The sequence below is a fragment of the Ciconia boyciana genome, chromosome 8 (genome assembly GCF_034638445.1).
Source record: "Ciconia boyciana chromosome 8, ASM3463844v1, whole genome shotgun sequence".
NCBI lineage: Eukaryota > Metazoa > Chordata > Aves > Ciconiiformes > Ciconiidae > Ciconia > Ciconia boyciana.
The window spans coordinates 65,860,019-65,875,939 of record NC_132941.1 but is presented as its reverse complement, the minus strand read 5'-3'; the positions used below and the strand labels follow the sequence as shown (position 1 = coordinate 65,875,939).

At 42.3% G+C, this 15,921-nt stretch overlaps 1 protein-coding gene across 1 annotated transcript; it reads left to right on the top strand.

Moving 5' to 3' along the window:
• The first annotated feature begins 1,296 nt into the window (after window positions 1-1,296).
• Window positions 1,297-15,467, top strand: C8H10orf143 (chromosome 8 C10orf143 homolog). The gene is made up of 4 exons (XM_072869624.1): window positions 1,297-1,694; window positions 6,378-6,518; window positions 6,649-6,714; window positions 10,469-15,467. The coding sequence occupies exons 1-4, from the start codon at window positions 1,614-1,616 to the stop codon at window positions 10,496-10,498; spliced, it is 318 nt and encodes a 105-aa protein (XP_072725725.1). The 5' UTR covers window positions 1,297-1,613; the 3' UTR covers window positions 10,499-15,467.
• Window positions 15,468-15,921: the final 454 nt, after the last annotated feature.

Sequence of the window (15,921 nt, the reverse complement as noted above, 5' to 3'; positions counted from 1 at the left end):
GACCCTTGGAAGCTTCTGAATGATCCTGTTTGGAAATTGGACGTGCTATATTGAAACTCAGGTATTTTCCTGTGACTTAATCTGAAATAATGATAGGCAGCTCATCGCCTGTCATCCCAACGGGAGGGGTGACATGTACTAGGGAGCAAGAGAACAATATGTAGCAGCCAGGGCAGGAGGACACCGGGCCAGCCCAGGTCCCTGCAATGGTCACTCGCTTACCCAAATGTCTGTATGAAGGCTGAGGTACCCCATTTTAGGTCCCCAAACCTAAAAGTCAAAATCATGACATTCAGTGCTGCTCAAATTTGCAACTGCTCCCTAATACAGAGTTCTTTGGTGCACCATCACACGGCATTTAGATGTTTCTTTTAGAGAAGGACAACTTCTGCAGTAAAAGCAGGAGCCCAGCCAAGGTGTTCTTGTCAATTCTGTGTTCGGTCCTTACTCCTCAGCACAGTGGGGCGTATTTGAGAAGTGAACTTCTTATTCCCTGGCTTTGGTAATGCACTCGATGCTGGGCACGTGTCATTTTCTAGTTGTGACTTCCACCTGGCTTCTGATCTTTCCTGGGACTCCAAAGGGGGTTTAGTTCTTTGGGAAAGATCTAATTACAAAATCAGCTCCACTCACTGATGGCAAGAGCCTTGATCACACCGTTACCTGAACGGATGAACTGTCACTGTTCATCAAAAGGTTACGGACGCCCCCTTAACAGACAAAACCAGGTTAGATGGTGGTTTTTCTGACGCTTGCTTTAGGTGGCACGTAGACGGAGCAAGCCTTTTTGCTCTTCCCTAGGAAGTATCTTTTTTTTTTTCCATCTCCTGTGTCAACTTCAAAACTCTCTTATTTCCAGCCCACACACTAGCGCCGCCTCAGCCGTCCTTTCGCGTGGGTTTTGTTCTTTGATGTCTTGGCATTCCCACAGCCTGGGGGCACAGGAATTAGACTATAAGTTCCATGAAGCCACAGGCACAAAGGTCGTGGATACGCTTTTCTTGTTGCCTTTAATGCCACCAAAACCTAAAGGAAATCGAAAGCGAAAAATAAAGCCCGTCCTGCATTCAACACCATTCCTACCCCGTGCAGGACTGGGGTGTGCGCGGCTAGCGGATGTTTGCAGACCGCTCGAAACTGCTGCCCAGCTTTTACTTTTTCTTAAATCTGTTACCGATTTAAGAAACACTCGGGAAGGTAATAAGAGGCCAGTTGGCAAAACTGATGGTGCTGACGCGACGCCCCCGCTGATGTCACATCGTCCCGCCCCTCCGAGCGAGCCGAGGGCGCGTCAGACGCGCGGAGCCTGACGGAGCAGCCCCGTGGCGCCGGGCGCGGGGCCGCGCTGCCCCGTCGCCGCCCGCACAGTGAATGCGGGGCAGCTGCGTAAAACCCGCGCGTGACGCCGCCCGCCGCCATGCTCCGCCGTCAGACCCGCGAAGCGCGGCAGAGGAGCGGCCTCCCGCCCCGCGGCGCCGCCCGCCGGCCCCAGCCCCGGCCACGGCCCCGCCCCGCGCGGGCAGCAGCGCCCGGAGCGGCCGCGGGGCTGTCAGGCGGCGGAGCCCGCCCGGGCCGCGGGGTGCGGGCGCAGCGCGGAGGGACCGGCGGCCGCCATGGCCGCGCTGCCGCTGCCCGCGCGGGGGCGGCGGGGGCCGCTGCGCGCGCACGAGCCGGAGCCGGGGGAGCCGGAGCGCGTGAGTTCCGCCCGCGCGCGGGGGCGGCGGGAGCCGGCGGCCTGCCTGACGGGGGCGGCGGCGCCGGGCGGGGCCGGCCCGGCCCCGGGGAGCGTCCCGCCAACTTCCCGCCGGCGGCGGGAGCGGCCTCTCCGGCCCGGCCGGGCCGCGGCGGCTCCCGGCAGGCAGCCTGCGCCGCCTCGGCGCGCTCGGCGGGCCCCGCGGCCAGCCCTCTGCCTGGCGCCGAGCCGCTGCCCTCAGGGCCGTCGTGAGGCGGCGCGGCGGCCGCGGGCCCCGCGGCTGTGAGGCGGCCCTTGGGCCGGGGCCGGGGGCGGCGCGGCGGCCGGTGCCCCCTGGCGGCGGCGCGGCGGCAGTGCCCTGCCGGGGGCGGCCCGGAGCGGAGCGGGGCCGGGCGGGAGCGGCCGGGGCCCGGGCCCGGGTGCCGAGATGCGGAGGGGGCAGCGGTGCCCCTTGGCCCCCCCCGGCCCCTTGTTAACGGGGCTGCGTGCGGGTCGCGCCGCCGCGGAGTGCGGCCGTCCGCGGGGGGGACTGGTACCGGTGTTCGAAGTTAGTGCTGTGTAAGGGCCGTCGAGGTCTTGGCCTGCCTGGAGGCAGGGAGTCTGCACGCACACCTCATAATTTTCAGTGGAATTTCACTAAACAAGCTTTTTTTCCCCCTTTTTTCTTTCCTTTTTTTTTTTTATGGCTGATACCCTTTTTACCAGGTGGCATTATTAATGTTATCCATTTTCTGCTGTCGTGGCTCCAGGATGAGCCCCACAAGAACGATGTGTTTAGCATTTATATGTTGCACTTCTGGAATAGTTTCCTGTTTCAGCTAAGCTTGTGTGTGTGTGTTTCTCCAGTTGGATTCATTCCGACAAGGTGTCTCTCGTCTAGTGCCCTGTAAGCATCTTTCTTCCTAGTAAGTGCCAAGCTGTTAACTTTGCAAAAGTTAACAGGAGTTCCAGGAAAAACTTATACTGGTGGTCACATTCTGCCCCCCCCCCCCCTTACTTGATCATCCCTGTTCATGTGTGACTTGAGCAAAAACTTGTGTCGTTAGGGGCTAACCTCATTTATCAGAGAAATACCATTCTCAGAGAGGAAGAGGAACATCTGTTGGGTGAACTTCCTGCTGTGACTGACAAGGTTACGTAGGAAAGAAGGAATTTCTCCTGGTTTTGAGGTTAGAGAGGCAAATAATAGCTTTCTTCTGGTTCATGAATTGCAGTTTGTCCACTAATGAAAGTGTCTGAACACCAGATAAAATTCTTCTGAAACTTCTGTGACAGAGAGCAGCTCAGGATGGCTGTTGCCACCTCTGTAGATAGCAGAATACATGAGTCAAGCTCTGCAAGGTAGTTTTAAAAGAGAACTTTTCTTATCAAAGTTCAGAGCACTTTCTACATAGAGTAGCCTAGACAAGACTTGAGAGGTTGATTTTTTTTTTTCTACAACAGCAGTTGTTACGGTCCAGATTACAACTGAGTCATCACGCCTTAATGAGTTTAAGTGAACAGTTGAGCTGCTGCAGTCACGTGCTCGGCCACAGGCAGGAGGTGAAACACCTACGCTTGACCTTTCTGACTGTTGAGGCGATGCATGCTAACCAGATTGTGCTCTCCACCTTCTAGTGCCTGCTCACTGTGGTGCTGGGATTGTTTAGCCAAATAATTGACAAATATTTTCTGTTTTAGATTTTGGGTAACACCATGTGCCCTAGTGGCAATGCAGATGAGGTGCTTTACTTTGTAACTCGTACGGCTGTGACGCTGTACAGAGTTTTGCACATTTTAGGTCTAATATCAGAACATTTGTTACTCTTCTCCTTGGGATTCTGTCCCATTTGATTTTAAGCCATTGCTGGTACTGGGGCTTGAAGTCATTACGAACTCTGTAGCCGACCTTTGCAGAGATGTTATCGCTGAATCAGCCACTCGGGGAGGGGAGCTCAAAACTCAGCTCTGCTAGTTTTGCTTTCTGAATGAAGCAAGCAGGGCCAGACTGGTCCCTGGGTTTGAGGAGACAACTATTTTGAAGTCTTAACCATCCTCTTATTTGATGCTGCTGTCGTGCACTGTCCTGTGCTAGTGGCTGTTGTAACTGGGGAAGATGCCCTACAGTTTTTTCTGCTATCCCTCAGCTCCTGCTGGATGTTACATGTATGTGCATATGATTTCCTTTTGTACATTGATGTAGCTATTTGCATGTATTTCAGAAATTTGCTTTAGGATTGAGCTCATTTATGTTGTCCTGGTTTTAAGGCATTTGGATTTAGAGGCCAGTAAAGAATAACAGATTTTCAAGGCTAGAACTATTCACATGGCGTGTTCTGGTTTGGACTGGACTGCGAGCAAAGTTTCCCAGGACAAGGACCTGCATGGACCTCACATTCCTTCTGCTTTCCTAAACTGAGCCATCTGCACCTCTTTCAGTAGGGAGCGGGGCCCTAATAACAAGGAGCATCTACACATGGCCATCGTTGTCCTTGGATGGAGACCTGTTTTATACCTATAGGACGGCTGTTTATGAGACACAAAACAGAAGCTAGCCTGGCTTTGAAAAATGTGGTGAACAAAACAGAAATTGCTTGTGATGAACATATTAAATTTATAGGAGATCTTTCAAATCTTACAGCTAAATTAAAAAAAAAAAAAGGCAGTGGTAGTCTTTCTTAAAAGTGTTTTCCATTGCATTTAGGTTAGTTATTTCGACGCACCTAGGTTTTGCACCAGTTTAGTTTCACTGTTTATGAAAAGCAGCATCTGTGAGGCCTTCATCCTTTCAACATCAGTGAAAATGCATGTGTTTTTCCAGGACTTTCCAGCTGGAAAAGAAAGTTACAGAATATCCTCTCTGCAGAGAGACCTGTTTTCTGCCTGTTGCAGGACAGTATGTGATTTGCTGTTGCTTGTCTTAAACTACGTTTCCAAGCTGGACGTAGCATGATTGTTCCCTAAGAAAAGGAGTCATTTTGGTGAAATCCTTGCTTGCCTTTTGAATAGCTAGCTCATTGATCCTTAATAATCACAGGCTCTTTGAATTCTGCACTAAATGTGTTCTGTGAGCAGGCAGAATTGATGTATTGATCATTTCTTTCCTAAGAGAGAGAATTCCAGAGAGTGAAGTCTTCCCTGAAGCCAGCGTCTGCTAGAAACTTCCACAAATTGTCTTGGCATCCATATGATAAGTTTGTCAGCCATCTACTCTGTATGCTGAATTCCTGTCGGTGATGCTAAGTATCTTAACCCCCCAAAAAACAATACCTTGAATTTATTTTTAATAAGCCAAATTTCTTCTGATGTATGGCAGTAAATCATTTTTTCCCTTTTCTCCTTCATCTCACACATCTTCAGTTATGCTGCTGTACCTCTATGCTGTACCTTTTAATAAAGGACGAGTTCTGCAGCAACAAAGGGAAGAGAATGTTTTCCCAGTGGAAGGCGGTCTATCTTTAGAGGACCTTCTCAGACTTTTTGTTATTATATTATTCCCTTTCTTAGTACAATACATATTTCACTTCTTTATTTACTTTCCATCCAAACACCCTGTATTCTTTGATAGTGTTCTTGTTTCAACTGTTTTCCACTGAGGTTCCTGTTGTATTGATCCATTTTATTTTTGCATAACATATTCAAATTTTAAATTTAGTTTCCATTCTTCAATAGTCTCTTAGTTCTGTGGCAACACGTCTTCTGCCTGTGAAATCATATGCTTGTGAAAGAGATGGAATATTGTTATTCCTTAAACAAAGTTTGTTCAGAAAGGCATCAGAAAAAAGTTTCAAAAGCATGTGTATCTCTTTGGAATTCAGAGTCAGACCCTGAAACATCTGTGTCAGTTTTGAAATTTCCCATTATTCTGTTAATTTGCTGTTACAATTTCAAGGAGCCCTTGGGATTTAGGTAGTCCTCCTGTTGCATGGGATAGCAGTCACAGGCCAAGGATATTCTTCTTAAAGTTTCCAATCGGTGTCTTCCACAGACTTGCATCTTAACCTTACCAGTTCCTAACCTGGTTCTCAGAGTAGTAAAGCAGTGTTTCTGGGGGCCTCTGATCTTGCATTGGGTCGCTAGGCCCTGTGAGAAAGTTATCCCTGGTTAGGCCAGCCCTTTCTCCGGAGGTGGAGCGCCTTTGATTCGCCGGACATCCAAGTGTCATTCAGTACTAGATAACGGCTCACGTTAGAGCTTCAAGAGTGGAAAGTTAATTGGTTATATAGCAATGGAAAGCTGTAAAAAGGTGACAGTATTCAGAGAAAGATACAAAAATCATTACAAAAGATGTCTTCATAGCTGTCTGACTTGGCTTCAGGGTTTTCCTTCCGTTCCCTTGATGTAATTAGTCATTTCACACAACTTCCCCTGATCCGTTCCTTTGATAAACGCCATCCTAAATTATACACTAATGGAGGGTGAAGTATGCTCTTTTCCCAGTGGCATTTTATCCCCAGTTTATGAAACTGAGGCACAGAGACATTTAGTGAGAACTGCAGATTTCCCTGCTCATCCAGCATGAGATGCAGTGTTAAATACAAAATTTTGGTCTTCTGCCCTAGTTTCAGGTAGTCTGTTACTAACTTACTGTTCTTCCAAATGAATGCAAGATCCTTATCAGTCATAAACAATAAAATCCTGAAAACTTGCATTCAGTGGGCTATGCCTTGCGAAGACGTGTAAATATTGCTTTTGGTTCTTTCAGAAGCGAGCATGCAAGCTGTTAGAAACCATTCCAAATGAGGCTGATGCTCGCCTCATTGATTGTGCCATGGAGCTGGATTCTAAACAGAAAATCTCCACTGACTGTGGTCCTTGGGCTACAAAGACAAAGCAAAATTCAATGGTATGTTTACACTGTCAACAACATCTATTTTTTTCAGAAGAACACATTTAAAATACATCTTATAATAAAATTGCAAATAATTGCCCCCCTTTTCTTTTTTGATGGCTTTGTATATGTTTTTGTTCATTAGATTTTTGAAAACCATGGAAGCAGAGGTACTGCCCAGCCTTGCCCAAGATGTATTGCCGGAGAATCTGTAAGTATATTAACCTTCTTTCTGTGACATAAAAGATAGACTTGTTCTTAAGTATTAGATCCATAAAACATAAAGTTAATAAAAACCGCAATTACATTTCTCAGGAATAAAGCATGTAAATAAAAGAAGGCAGATTGATTTAGCGTTTCTGAGGCACAGCAACAGAGCACAAACTAATACGTTTCCAGCAGCAGTTGGAAAATATGGAGACTGCAAACACATTTTTCAAATTCACTCCAAAAAGCAGAGTTTAGGAAGTAACTGAAGCAAGCAGTAACATACAACTTCCTCTACCCCATTTTTATATCTTCCTTGATTTACTGGCTCATAATAAAATATTCAGGAATCCCATTCTGCCTCCTATTTTTTTCTCCTAATTGGATACTTCTTTTCCAAAGAATAGACATAGCCTAAAAATATCACACTGTAGAGATACCAGAGCTAGTTTTAAACGAGCTAGCTAAAGAACCAGTAGCAGTCAGGGCTCGGCACAGACAACTTGACTTTTCTGAAAAACAGTGCAAGTATTTGGACAGCTGAATAGTGCTGGCTTCTGAGCTGATTCAAATAGGCTCCTCTTGGCGTCCAAAGCCAGCTGTTTAAAACCTGTATTTTTTTTTTATGTAGGCTGTAGTCACAGCTATGATTTGGCACCGTGTAGTATGCCATAATACTGCAGCAGCAGCACTAGAATCTCCCACTAACAGATGACAGTGACCTTAACCACTCTTTTTCTTCCCCTTTATAGAAGGCCAGGTCCCTCAAGAGATAACGGCTGGTAACAGTGAAGGAGGTTATGGTATTCCTACAGTTCAATTTTTCATGCAAATTGTCTAACCAAAGTTTAGGAAGTTTCTTAAATGTATGGGAGCTACCCTTGACTTTTGTTTGCATCCGCTGCATCCTTTTGAACCATCGCACAGCGTTCCTTAGAGAGCCAAAAATGAGGAGGGGCATGAGGGAATGCCGTGCATTTCTGCAGAAAGGCTGAATGTGTATAGCAAAATCTTTGATTTGACGGAATTAATGGCAAAGTTTCTGTTGGATGCTATGAGACTGAGGTTGCTGTCATAAGTCAGGAGCTGTGACTGAAAATATATTTACCCTGTGAACTTCTTTCTGCTCATCTTTAAAAATAAAATAGAAACCAAATCCAAGGCTGACTTTAGGAATACAGAAACCACTGCGACCCCATAATGTGGATTACCAAGTTTGTACTTTCCAGATGTGTTACGGTCTTTTGGAGCATGGAGAACATGTCAGGGATTAAAACCCCCAAAAGAAAAGAACATCTTGGGATTAAAACCCAAATTGGCACATTAGGAAGTCAGTTTTGTTGTATTCCAGAATTACAGTGACAACATTGGAGTTTGTAAAATTCTTCTATATCAGTGACCACTTAATTTTGGAGAATTATGACTGCTTTTATGTAACATGAGTACAAATATTGTCATTCCAAATAACACTATTTCTATTTTAAGTCAGATAAGCCTGACGTTTTTTTTCCGATGGCCTAGCAATGAACTTGAGATAAAAACCGGATAACTTGGGGGGGTAACATTCACCTTCTCCATAAACATTTATGTATTGAAATTTGGTTATAATGGATGACCTATTCCGTTCACTTTTAAATATTTTTCAGCTACAGCTGTAAGAAACAAGGAAAACAACTTGCTAACTTTACTCGGAACTGGAATCTCAAAACTAAACAATTTTTCTACTTGACTGTCCTTCCGCTCTTTCAGTATAGAAACTCAAGATAGTGTTATAAAAATCTGGAGCCCTTATATAGCTATTCGCTAGACTTCTTGCTAAATTAGCCTCATATTGTTGAGTTGAAATGGAAAACGCTTTGCTCAAAGCAGGGTGATTTTAAATATGACCGATTTTAAATATGATTCTCATTTCCATGACGTACCTTGTAGTGGGGGGAAAAGTTTACCCAGGTGTGTTGCAAAATGTCAGATATAAATTAGAGTTTAAGGAGTAACTTACAATGCTTGGTAATGGAATCATGAAGTTAGTGTATATATTCGGTTCCCCATTATTTGAGTCATGGGGCTGGAACAATCTGAATAAAAGACGAATGACTGCTTTTGCACTGATAGCTTGCTCTCGCAGAGAGGAGGGACTCTCTTTGGCTCCCAGTTCCTGTTTGGAGAGTTTGCTAGTTTGGACATAATGCCACACAAAGACAGGACTAGAGCAGCCAGAATTGTGTTGCGGTGTAGCTGAATTCATGTCGTGTTGGGCTAACATAACCACCCTGATATAAGCTGGCCTGTGTGAGTGTCCTTGCATTCACAGCATGATTCATCTATAACCCCTCTACCTGTGGATGATGAACTGATCATATAGATTTGTTAATTGTGTTCTCTTCGGATAATCAGTTATTTGTGGCCAGTAACATAACAAATAATACAGTTATAGTTCAATAAATTTGGTAGGAATTATTTTAGTAAACTATTTTCATTCTGAAAATAATAAAAAGCTTATATTCAGAGTATAATGTCTAGTAAGCCAGTAAGAGCTCAGATAACTTTCTTCACAGTTAAAATTTCACTTCAGGGAAATCAGAGACTGTCACAGTGATTAGCATGCATCATGGAAGTCCTTCAGAACAGCTGAAAGGATCAGAAGGGAGGAGCCGATGGATAGCAAGATAAAGAATGTTGTAATTTTTTTCATAATAATAATAATGTTAAAATCCTATCAGAAACTTTATTCTACTGATGGTAGGGAAATTCAAATAAATTAAAACATCCAAACTGGAACAAGTCCAAGACAGAGAGAGGGCTGAGACAATTTTTCATTGTTGTGGGTAGTCTTATCAGGATTGTATTTTGCATGGAGAAATCCTAATGTTTATGGAGCTAATCAGCCATCTGAGGAAATTCACTAACATCAGCTTTCCTGAACACATTTATTTCTGTGTCACTACCATATGTGCTGTGAACTCCAACGTGTATTTAAAGGCATTATCACTGTTAGGTTTGCTCCCTTAACTTTAGACCTCTTTTTCTACATTTAATGACTACCACATGTTTCAGAAGGAATAAGAAATGTATTAAACCACAATTTGAGAAAAGAGTACTACTTTAGTTGCATTTTTTGTAAGCTTTCTTTGGACTAAGGTGTTATTGACTATTTAGGCAGGGACTCAGAAGAAGAGGAGGAAGTGGTGTTAACTAGAAGGAAGCTAGGTAAGATTTCAGGGCAGGGAGAACAGCACCATCATTCTTGAGATTTTTCTGTGTTACGTGATAACTAGAGATAACACTTCTTCTGTTCTAAAAGTATTACTGTGAATACATTCTTTAAACGAATACAATGTGATAAAAACAAATGCAGACTTCAGTTTAAAATAAAAGTTTCCAACCAGAAAGTAAATTTCTGTTCTATCCTCAAAATCTTTAAACATTTAATGGTTACATAGAATAAGGTATGTGGTGTTATAGGTACAAGTATGATGGTAAAATTGTCTGTATTCTGTATGGGTATATTTTAACTTCCATGTGCAAAACAAGTATCATAACTCAGTCATGCTGCTTATACAGATTACACTGAACATTCCCTTCACCGTCCAGACTTTTTAGTTGTCCACTAGTCCTTCAGGAAAAAAAAGGGAACATTCGTCATGCAGTTAGTGGAACTGTCAGTTTCCTTTAAAATAAAGTTTGAAAACATATACTGAGGAAAAGATTTCAATTTTTGATGAGATAATTTTTAGTGACATGAAATTCTGTCATTTCAGGGACACTTCAATCATATCCTGGGCTTCTAGAGATTGAGAGACGGCAGATCAGCAGCACTGCTTTTCTTTCTAAATTCTGAAGAGGCACCTGTGAACCCTGTACAGCTGGATATCTGTACATTCGCTCACGGCGCGGATTTGTGTGTGGTATTCAGCATATAGCAGTTTGCTGTATGTGTTACTCTTTCAGTGCACAATTATGGATATCATTGTTTTTACACTTGAAAAAATGCTTCTGCTTTTAAGGTAGCTCAGTCTATGGTAAAAAAAAAAAGGTTGATTTCATGTTTGAGAGTAATTAAGTTGATCTGGCCTTTGGCCCAGTTTCACCTGGGACTGGGCCAAAGGTCATGCTGATACAAGAGATTTTCCTGTCTCTCTTGGGCACTTTCTCTGATACTGTTGGAAAGCGGTCCTTGCATTTACATGGCTTACAGGGCTTGCAGTTTTAGCTCAGCCCTATCTACGCAGGCAGAAATGGGAGGACAGAAATGTCTTCATTTTTAGGTGTCTATTCAGCTGTGGAGGCCAGTAAAAATCCCATTGAAACTTAGGTTAAAATCCAAAATATGCATCCAATTCAGGTATCTTATGCGCTAAACTTCTAGTTTGTTTATAACAAGCGGAGTTTCTGAATGTGGCAGGTAAATATCTAATAGAAAAAGCAGTATTATTTGAACAAGCCTCTGTAAAGGGAAGATGAATAGTAATTCAGCTCTGTGGAGTTCTCACAAAGTTGTGAAGATACCATCTAACACTCCCTGACTCTGTCTTTCCAGTTATTGTGATATTAGAACAAATCTGTTTAACAAGTCTTAAACCTGTCATCCAACATGATTTTTATTGGCTCATCACAAATAATTTCATCTACATTTTGCCAGTATATAGGACTGTATAATTTTTAAACACATTCAGATTTTTAGACTCTAAGATGGCGAGTTGTGCTATTTGGGTGTGACACTTCAGTAGCTTCTCTGGTTTAGGCAGAAGGGTCCTGAAAGCTCAGAACTGAATGGCAGTGCGTTAACCCTGTGCCTTGGAGGGAAATTGCTGTGACCTGGCAGAGTTCACAAAGAAAGCAATCTCCACTGTCTGGAGAACTGCTGGGCTGTAGCTGTGCCCTGCTGCCACTCAGCTTTGGGGCAGAGTTCAACCCAAAACAGATAGGGCAGGCATGACAGCATTTGGCCTCTCCTGTTCTGAGAGCAGCCAGTAGCCAGTTTAAATTAAAATGGTAGCTCCGAAGTTGCAAAAATCTAGTGACAGGCTTTTAAAGGTTAGTTTCCCAGTGGGGTTTGTCAGGCTGCAAAATCCTTAGACAAAGATTTTTCAGACTCTTAGAATGCTTCCCCTATTGTGTGTGGAGTTGTAGCTGGCACCAAGTTGACTGTTATTAAGGAGATACTCTTCCTAAATATATGAATACCATATAAATACTGAATTCAGTTAAGCAGTAGATGAGGAAAGAAGTCTATAAAGCAGAGTGGCACTAAATTGGCATACAGACTGTTTGGTTAGGAAAGAGTACGTTTCCTCCAAGCCAATATAAATTTTAGTTACATCAAAAATAAATATTTTCAAAGTGTGAAATTTTTCAGACACTTCAAAATTTTCTTCAATCACAAGAACAGTACAGTCCATTAAAAGATCAAATCTCCGAGAAACATGGTGGTTTTAGAAATTGTATTGTCCCTGTTACCTTGAAGATCTGAAACTCATCATGAATCCTCCCACTCCCAGTACAGGTTGATGCAAGCAGTAGTATCTATCCAAGCTCGAAAGGAACGTATCCTCACTCGAAACAATAGTATGATGAGCAAATTCCTGTATACCGATATCACAGTTTATCAACTAGTGCAAAATAATAATACAAAAAGTTTTCTAAAGACTGAAATTACATGTTTGTTACCAAGATAACTAGAGCATATTTTGTGGGCAATTCATTTTACAACATTTTCCAACCCTTGTTTTTAAAAAATCCTGGTAATAATAGCAGCCAAAAAAAAGACAGCTAAGCATCAGTTCCTGTGCTGTAAAAGTTGAAATAGCTGCTTGAAGGTAAAAGGCTAAAAGGTATCTGAAAGTTTTGTTTCTGCAAAATGACTCCAAACCTGTTATGTTTCACCACGTAAAATGTATGACTAGTAATGATTAGTAGAACAGTGTGTGGTCAAAATTTCGAGTATCCGAAGAAGAGAACATCAAAAGTAGACTTGGACTCCACGATGGAACAGTTTTCTGCTAGAATATATTAGAGCAAAGAAGTATGCCATCATGTTTAAAACACGGGGGATATGTCTGTGGATTATCAAACCAAAAGGGCGCTTTTCATTTAAATAACTCAAATTTTATCATGTTAAGAATTCACAGATACCAGTGCATATCCTTCTTCTGTTTGCCCTAAACTTAACTGTATTTTAATCGTATGGAATGTGGTAAAAAGGAGAACCAACTGGTTTTCCTTATGGTCCTCGTAGGTTTTGTGCCATGTTCTTCTTAATTTTTCACCTTTTAGAGTAACCATGACTTGTTTTTTGTGAAATCTTATCATACATAAATCACAGGAGTGGTCATAGTTCGTGGCTGCGTTACAGAGGCCGATGAAGTCATACTAGTGTTCGATTTTAATGTAATTTTTTCATATCAGTCTCCCATTGTTACTGTACACTGTGCAGGTATTTTATTGCACTATCCGCCCTGACTCTCAAGACAGTCCTTGGAGATTATTGCGTCTATACAGCGGAACAAAATAGGAGAACTTGATCCTATTTTTTACTCTGTAGCCTGCAGTGTGAACATGGGCCTGGGGTACTTTCTTTACACTGCAAAAAATGTGATGCTGCCATTTATATCAAGTCTAACTGATTAGTAGTTATGTTATTCACATGTACATATTCAGATGTACATTTTGAACATCTAAATGCTATGCTATGGAAACTAAACTTGAGTAAAATGCTCACAAGTAGGGTTCTTTTTCTTCCTTTGTTTTTAACGATAGCCTTTTGCATTCTCCAGGAACACAATATAGCATATGTCAGATCCATTCTATAATAATATTTAAATAAAAAACCCCTCTGTTCCCCTACCAATTTCATCTGTTTTGAGAATGAACTCCAAAAAGGGGTGCAGAAATAGATTAGCTAGTGGAAGGCTAACTCCCCTCATTTTCAGCCCATCCCAGTTACCACTTTCATGTAGTTCTGCTGTTGTCAATAAAATACATTGGAGTAGAAAAGGAATGAAAACCATTTGGCAGTATCATAACACAGTTTGTAATGAGAGTGTGAGTATTGAAAAAAAGGGTTTGATACAGAAATGTGATGCCTTTCTTCCTTAGCAAAGATTTCTGTGGAAACCCAGCTGTATCTTCCTGTTCCTTCAGAGTTGATAAGTGTTTTGATTTTTGCATCCCTAACGTTTCAGTGTCCAGGATAATCTTCCCTAGTTACTGCCCTGCAGCAGCACCGACTGGGGCAAATGGGAACACCTAGTTCAGTATCCTGTCTGCTCGAGCCACTAGTAGCTGGCAGACGCACGGGAAGAGCCCAAGAAACAGGACATGTATTGAATGGAAAGACTTTTTACAAACACAAACCCAGTATTTTATTGGTTTTGTTGTTTTTTGGTTTTATTGATTTTGTTGTGGGCATCCTTTCTTGCCTGATAGCTAAGCCTTGAACATCAAATGTCACAAATTAGGAAAATGTCAATAGTTTCCAACAGTATTTTTTTCTTTGATATTATTTGTTGATATAAACAATGTATTGGCTATCAGGAGAATGTTAAACTTGACTTTGCTCTTTTTATTAAGCATTGGCATCATCAATATTTAAGAAGTAGTTCCTGTATGACTAGAATTCAAGTGCGTGTGTATAGTCATACTTCATTTGCACAGCGTACGGATACTCTTCCTAGTGTTTGTCAAAAATAGCAGCTCTCTCCTTTCTGTTTTTCTTGAGTTGGCCTATGCTATACAAAAAAAAAAAAAGAAGAAACCTTTGGGAGTTGCAGTTGAAGGCAGGAGGCAGAAGGCTAACTGCGCTGCACCGTTTTATTAGCGTTCTACGTTCTTCCTGGCTGCGGGAGGCCAGAAGTCCTAACAAAAACTCGAACGGGTTTTACTTATGTTTCTGGGACTGCTACTGCTGATAAAGAAAGTATTCTGGGTAGGTGTACATTTGGGTTACGTTCTGTGTAAAGTCTCCCAAAGTGAAATAACTGGGGTTGCTCACCTTGGGAGCTGGCGTTTACATCCAAGCATTCATTGCTTCGGGGGCAAAGCAGCTCCTGCTGCGGGTCGCTGTGCCCACTTCCCCCGCTCCTTGCAGGACGGTCTGACTCCTTCTGGAGGGTTAACTGACCTCTCCAGCTGACTCGAGACATGTTTAGAAACATCATCGTGTCTGATTTTTTTCACAAATGAGAATGTGTATACTTCTGGGTAAACTTCAAAGCGAATCTTTTGGCTAGGAAGTGATTCCTTACTCCATGCTTTCTAATGGGGTAAGGAACGGGTTTATAAATCAGCCAGTATGAAAACAAATTGTTTAATCTATTGAAGGTTTATAATCGTGGTATTTTTTAAAATAGGTGTGCTGTGTGTGTGATTTGTTTCAGGACTTGTCAGTCAGAATCATAAAGCTGTTGTAATAGGTACAGATGAATGCCGTACAGGTTGGGCAAGTGAATATTTCTTTAAAGCAGATTTGTGTCAAATCTGCGGTAGAACCACAAAATTATTTTTGTAAGACTTTTGTTCACCTTGTATAACTATGAAATTTTGTCTTATTGATAAAAATTATATACTCTTTATACTTCCTAACACTGTGGTTTGTACACAAAACTTGACTGATACTTTATTTACATGTATATAGTAAAAGAGGCATATGGTCTGTTTTTAATTCAGGTTAAAATGATATAATCTAATATTTTTAGCTTTGTATTTTGTAAATTGTTACTTACAAAAGCAGAAGCATTAAACACCACTTTGGCTACAGTATGAAATGGACTGGTTTTGTTATTCCATTAATAATTGAATTGCCTTCTGCAGACACTGAGGTATAAAGGTACATAAAAAGTGTTTGTCGTTTATATTATATACCGTTTCATTTGTGCGGTATAGCCCACACAGTGTTTCCCCCTCACGGGCTAGATGCATGAATGACATGCAGAATCAATATTTTGGAACAGAGTAATTCCTCTGCAGGCTCGGTTTAATAGAGTTAAACATTAATATTTTTCAACTGATCCCTCTCCATCTGTGTCTCCAGATTTTGTTTTTCCTCACCTAGTCGGAACACCTGAGGATCAGACCTGAGTTCCTGTGGATTTCAGTAGAAATGTAGGTGTCTAGATACCTTCATGAATCTAAACTGCGATCTCCTTAGGCTATTGCTTTATTTAGACTATCATTTTGCTTCACAGCAGTGCGGTTTCGAAGCAAATCCCCCGAC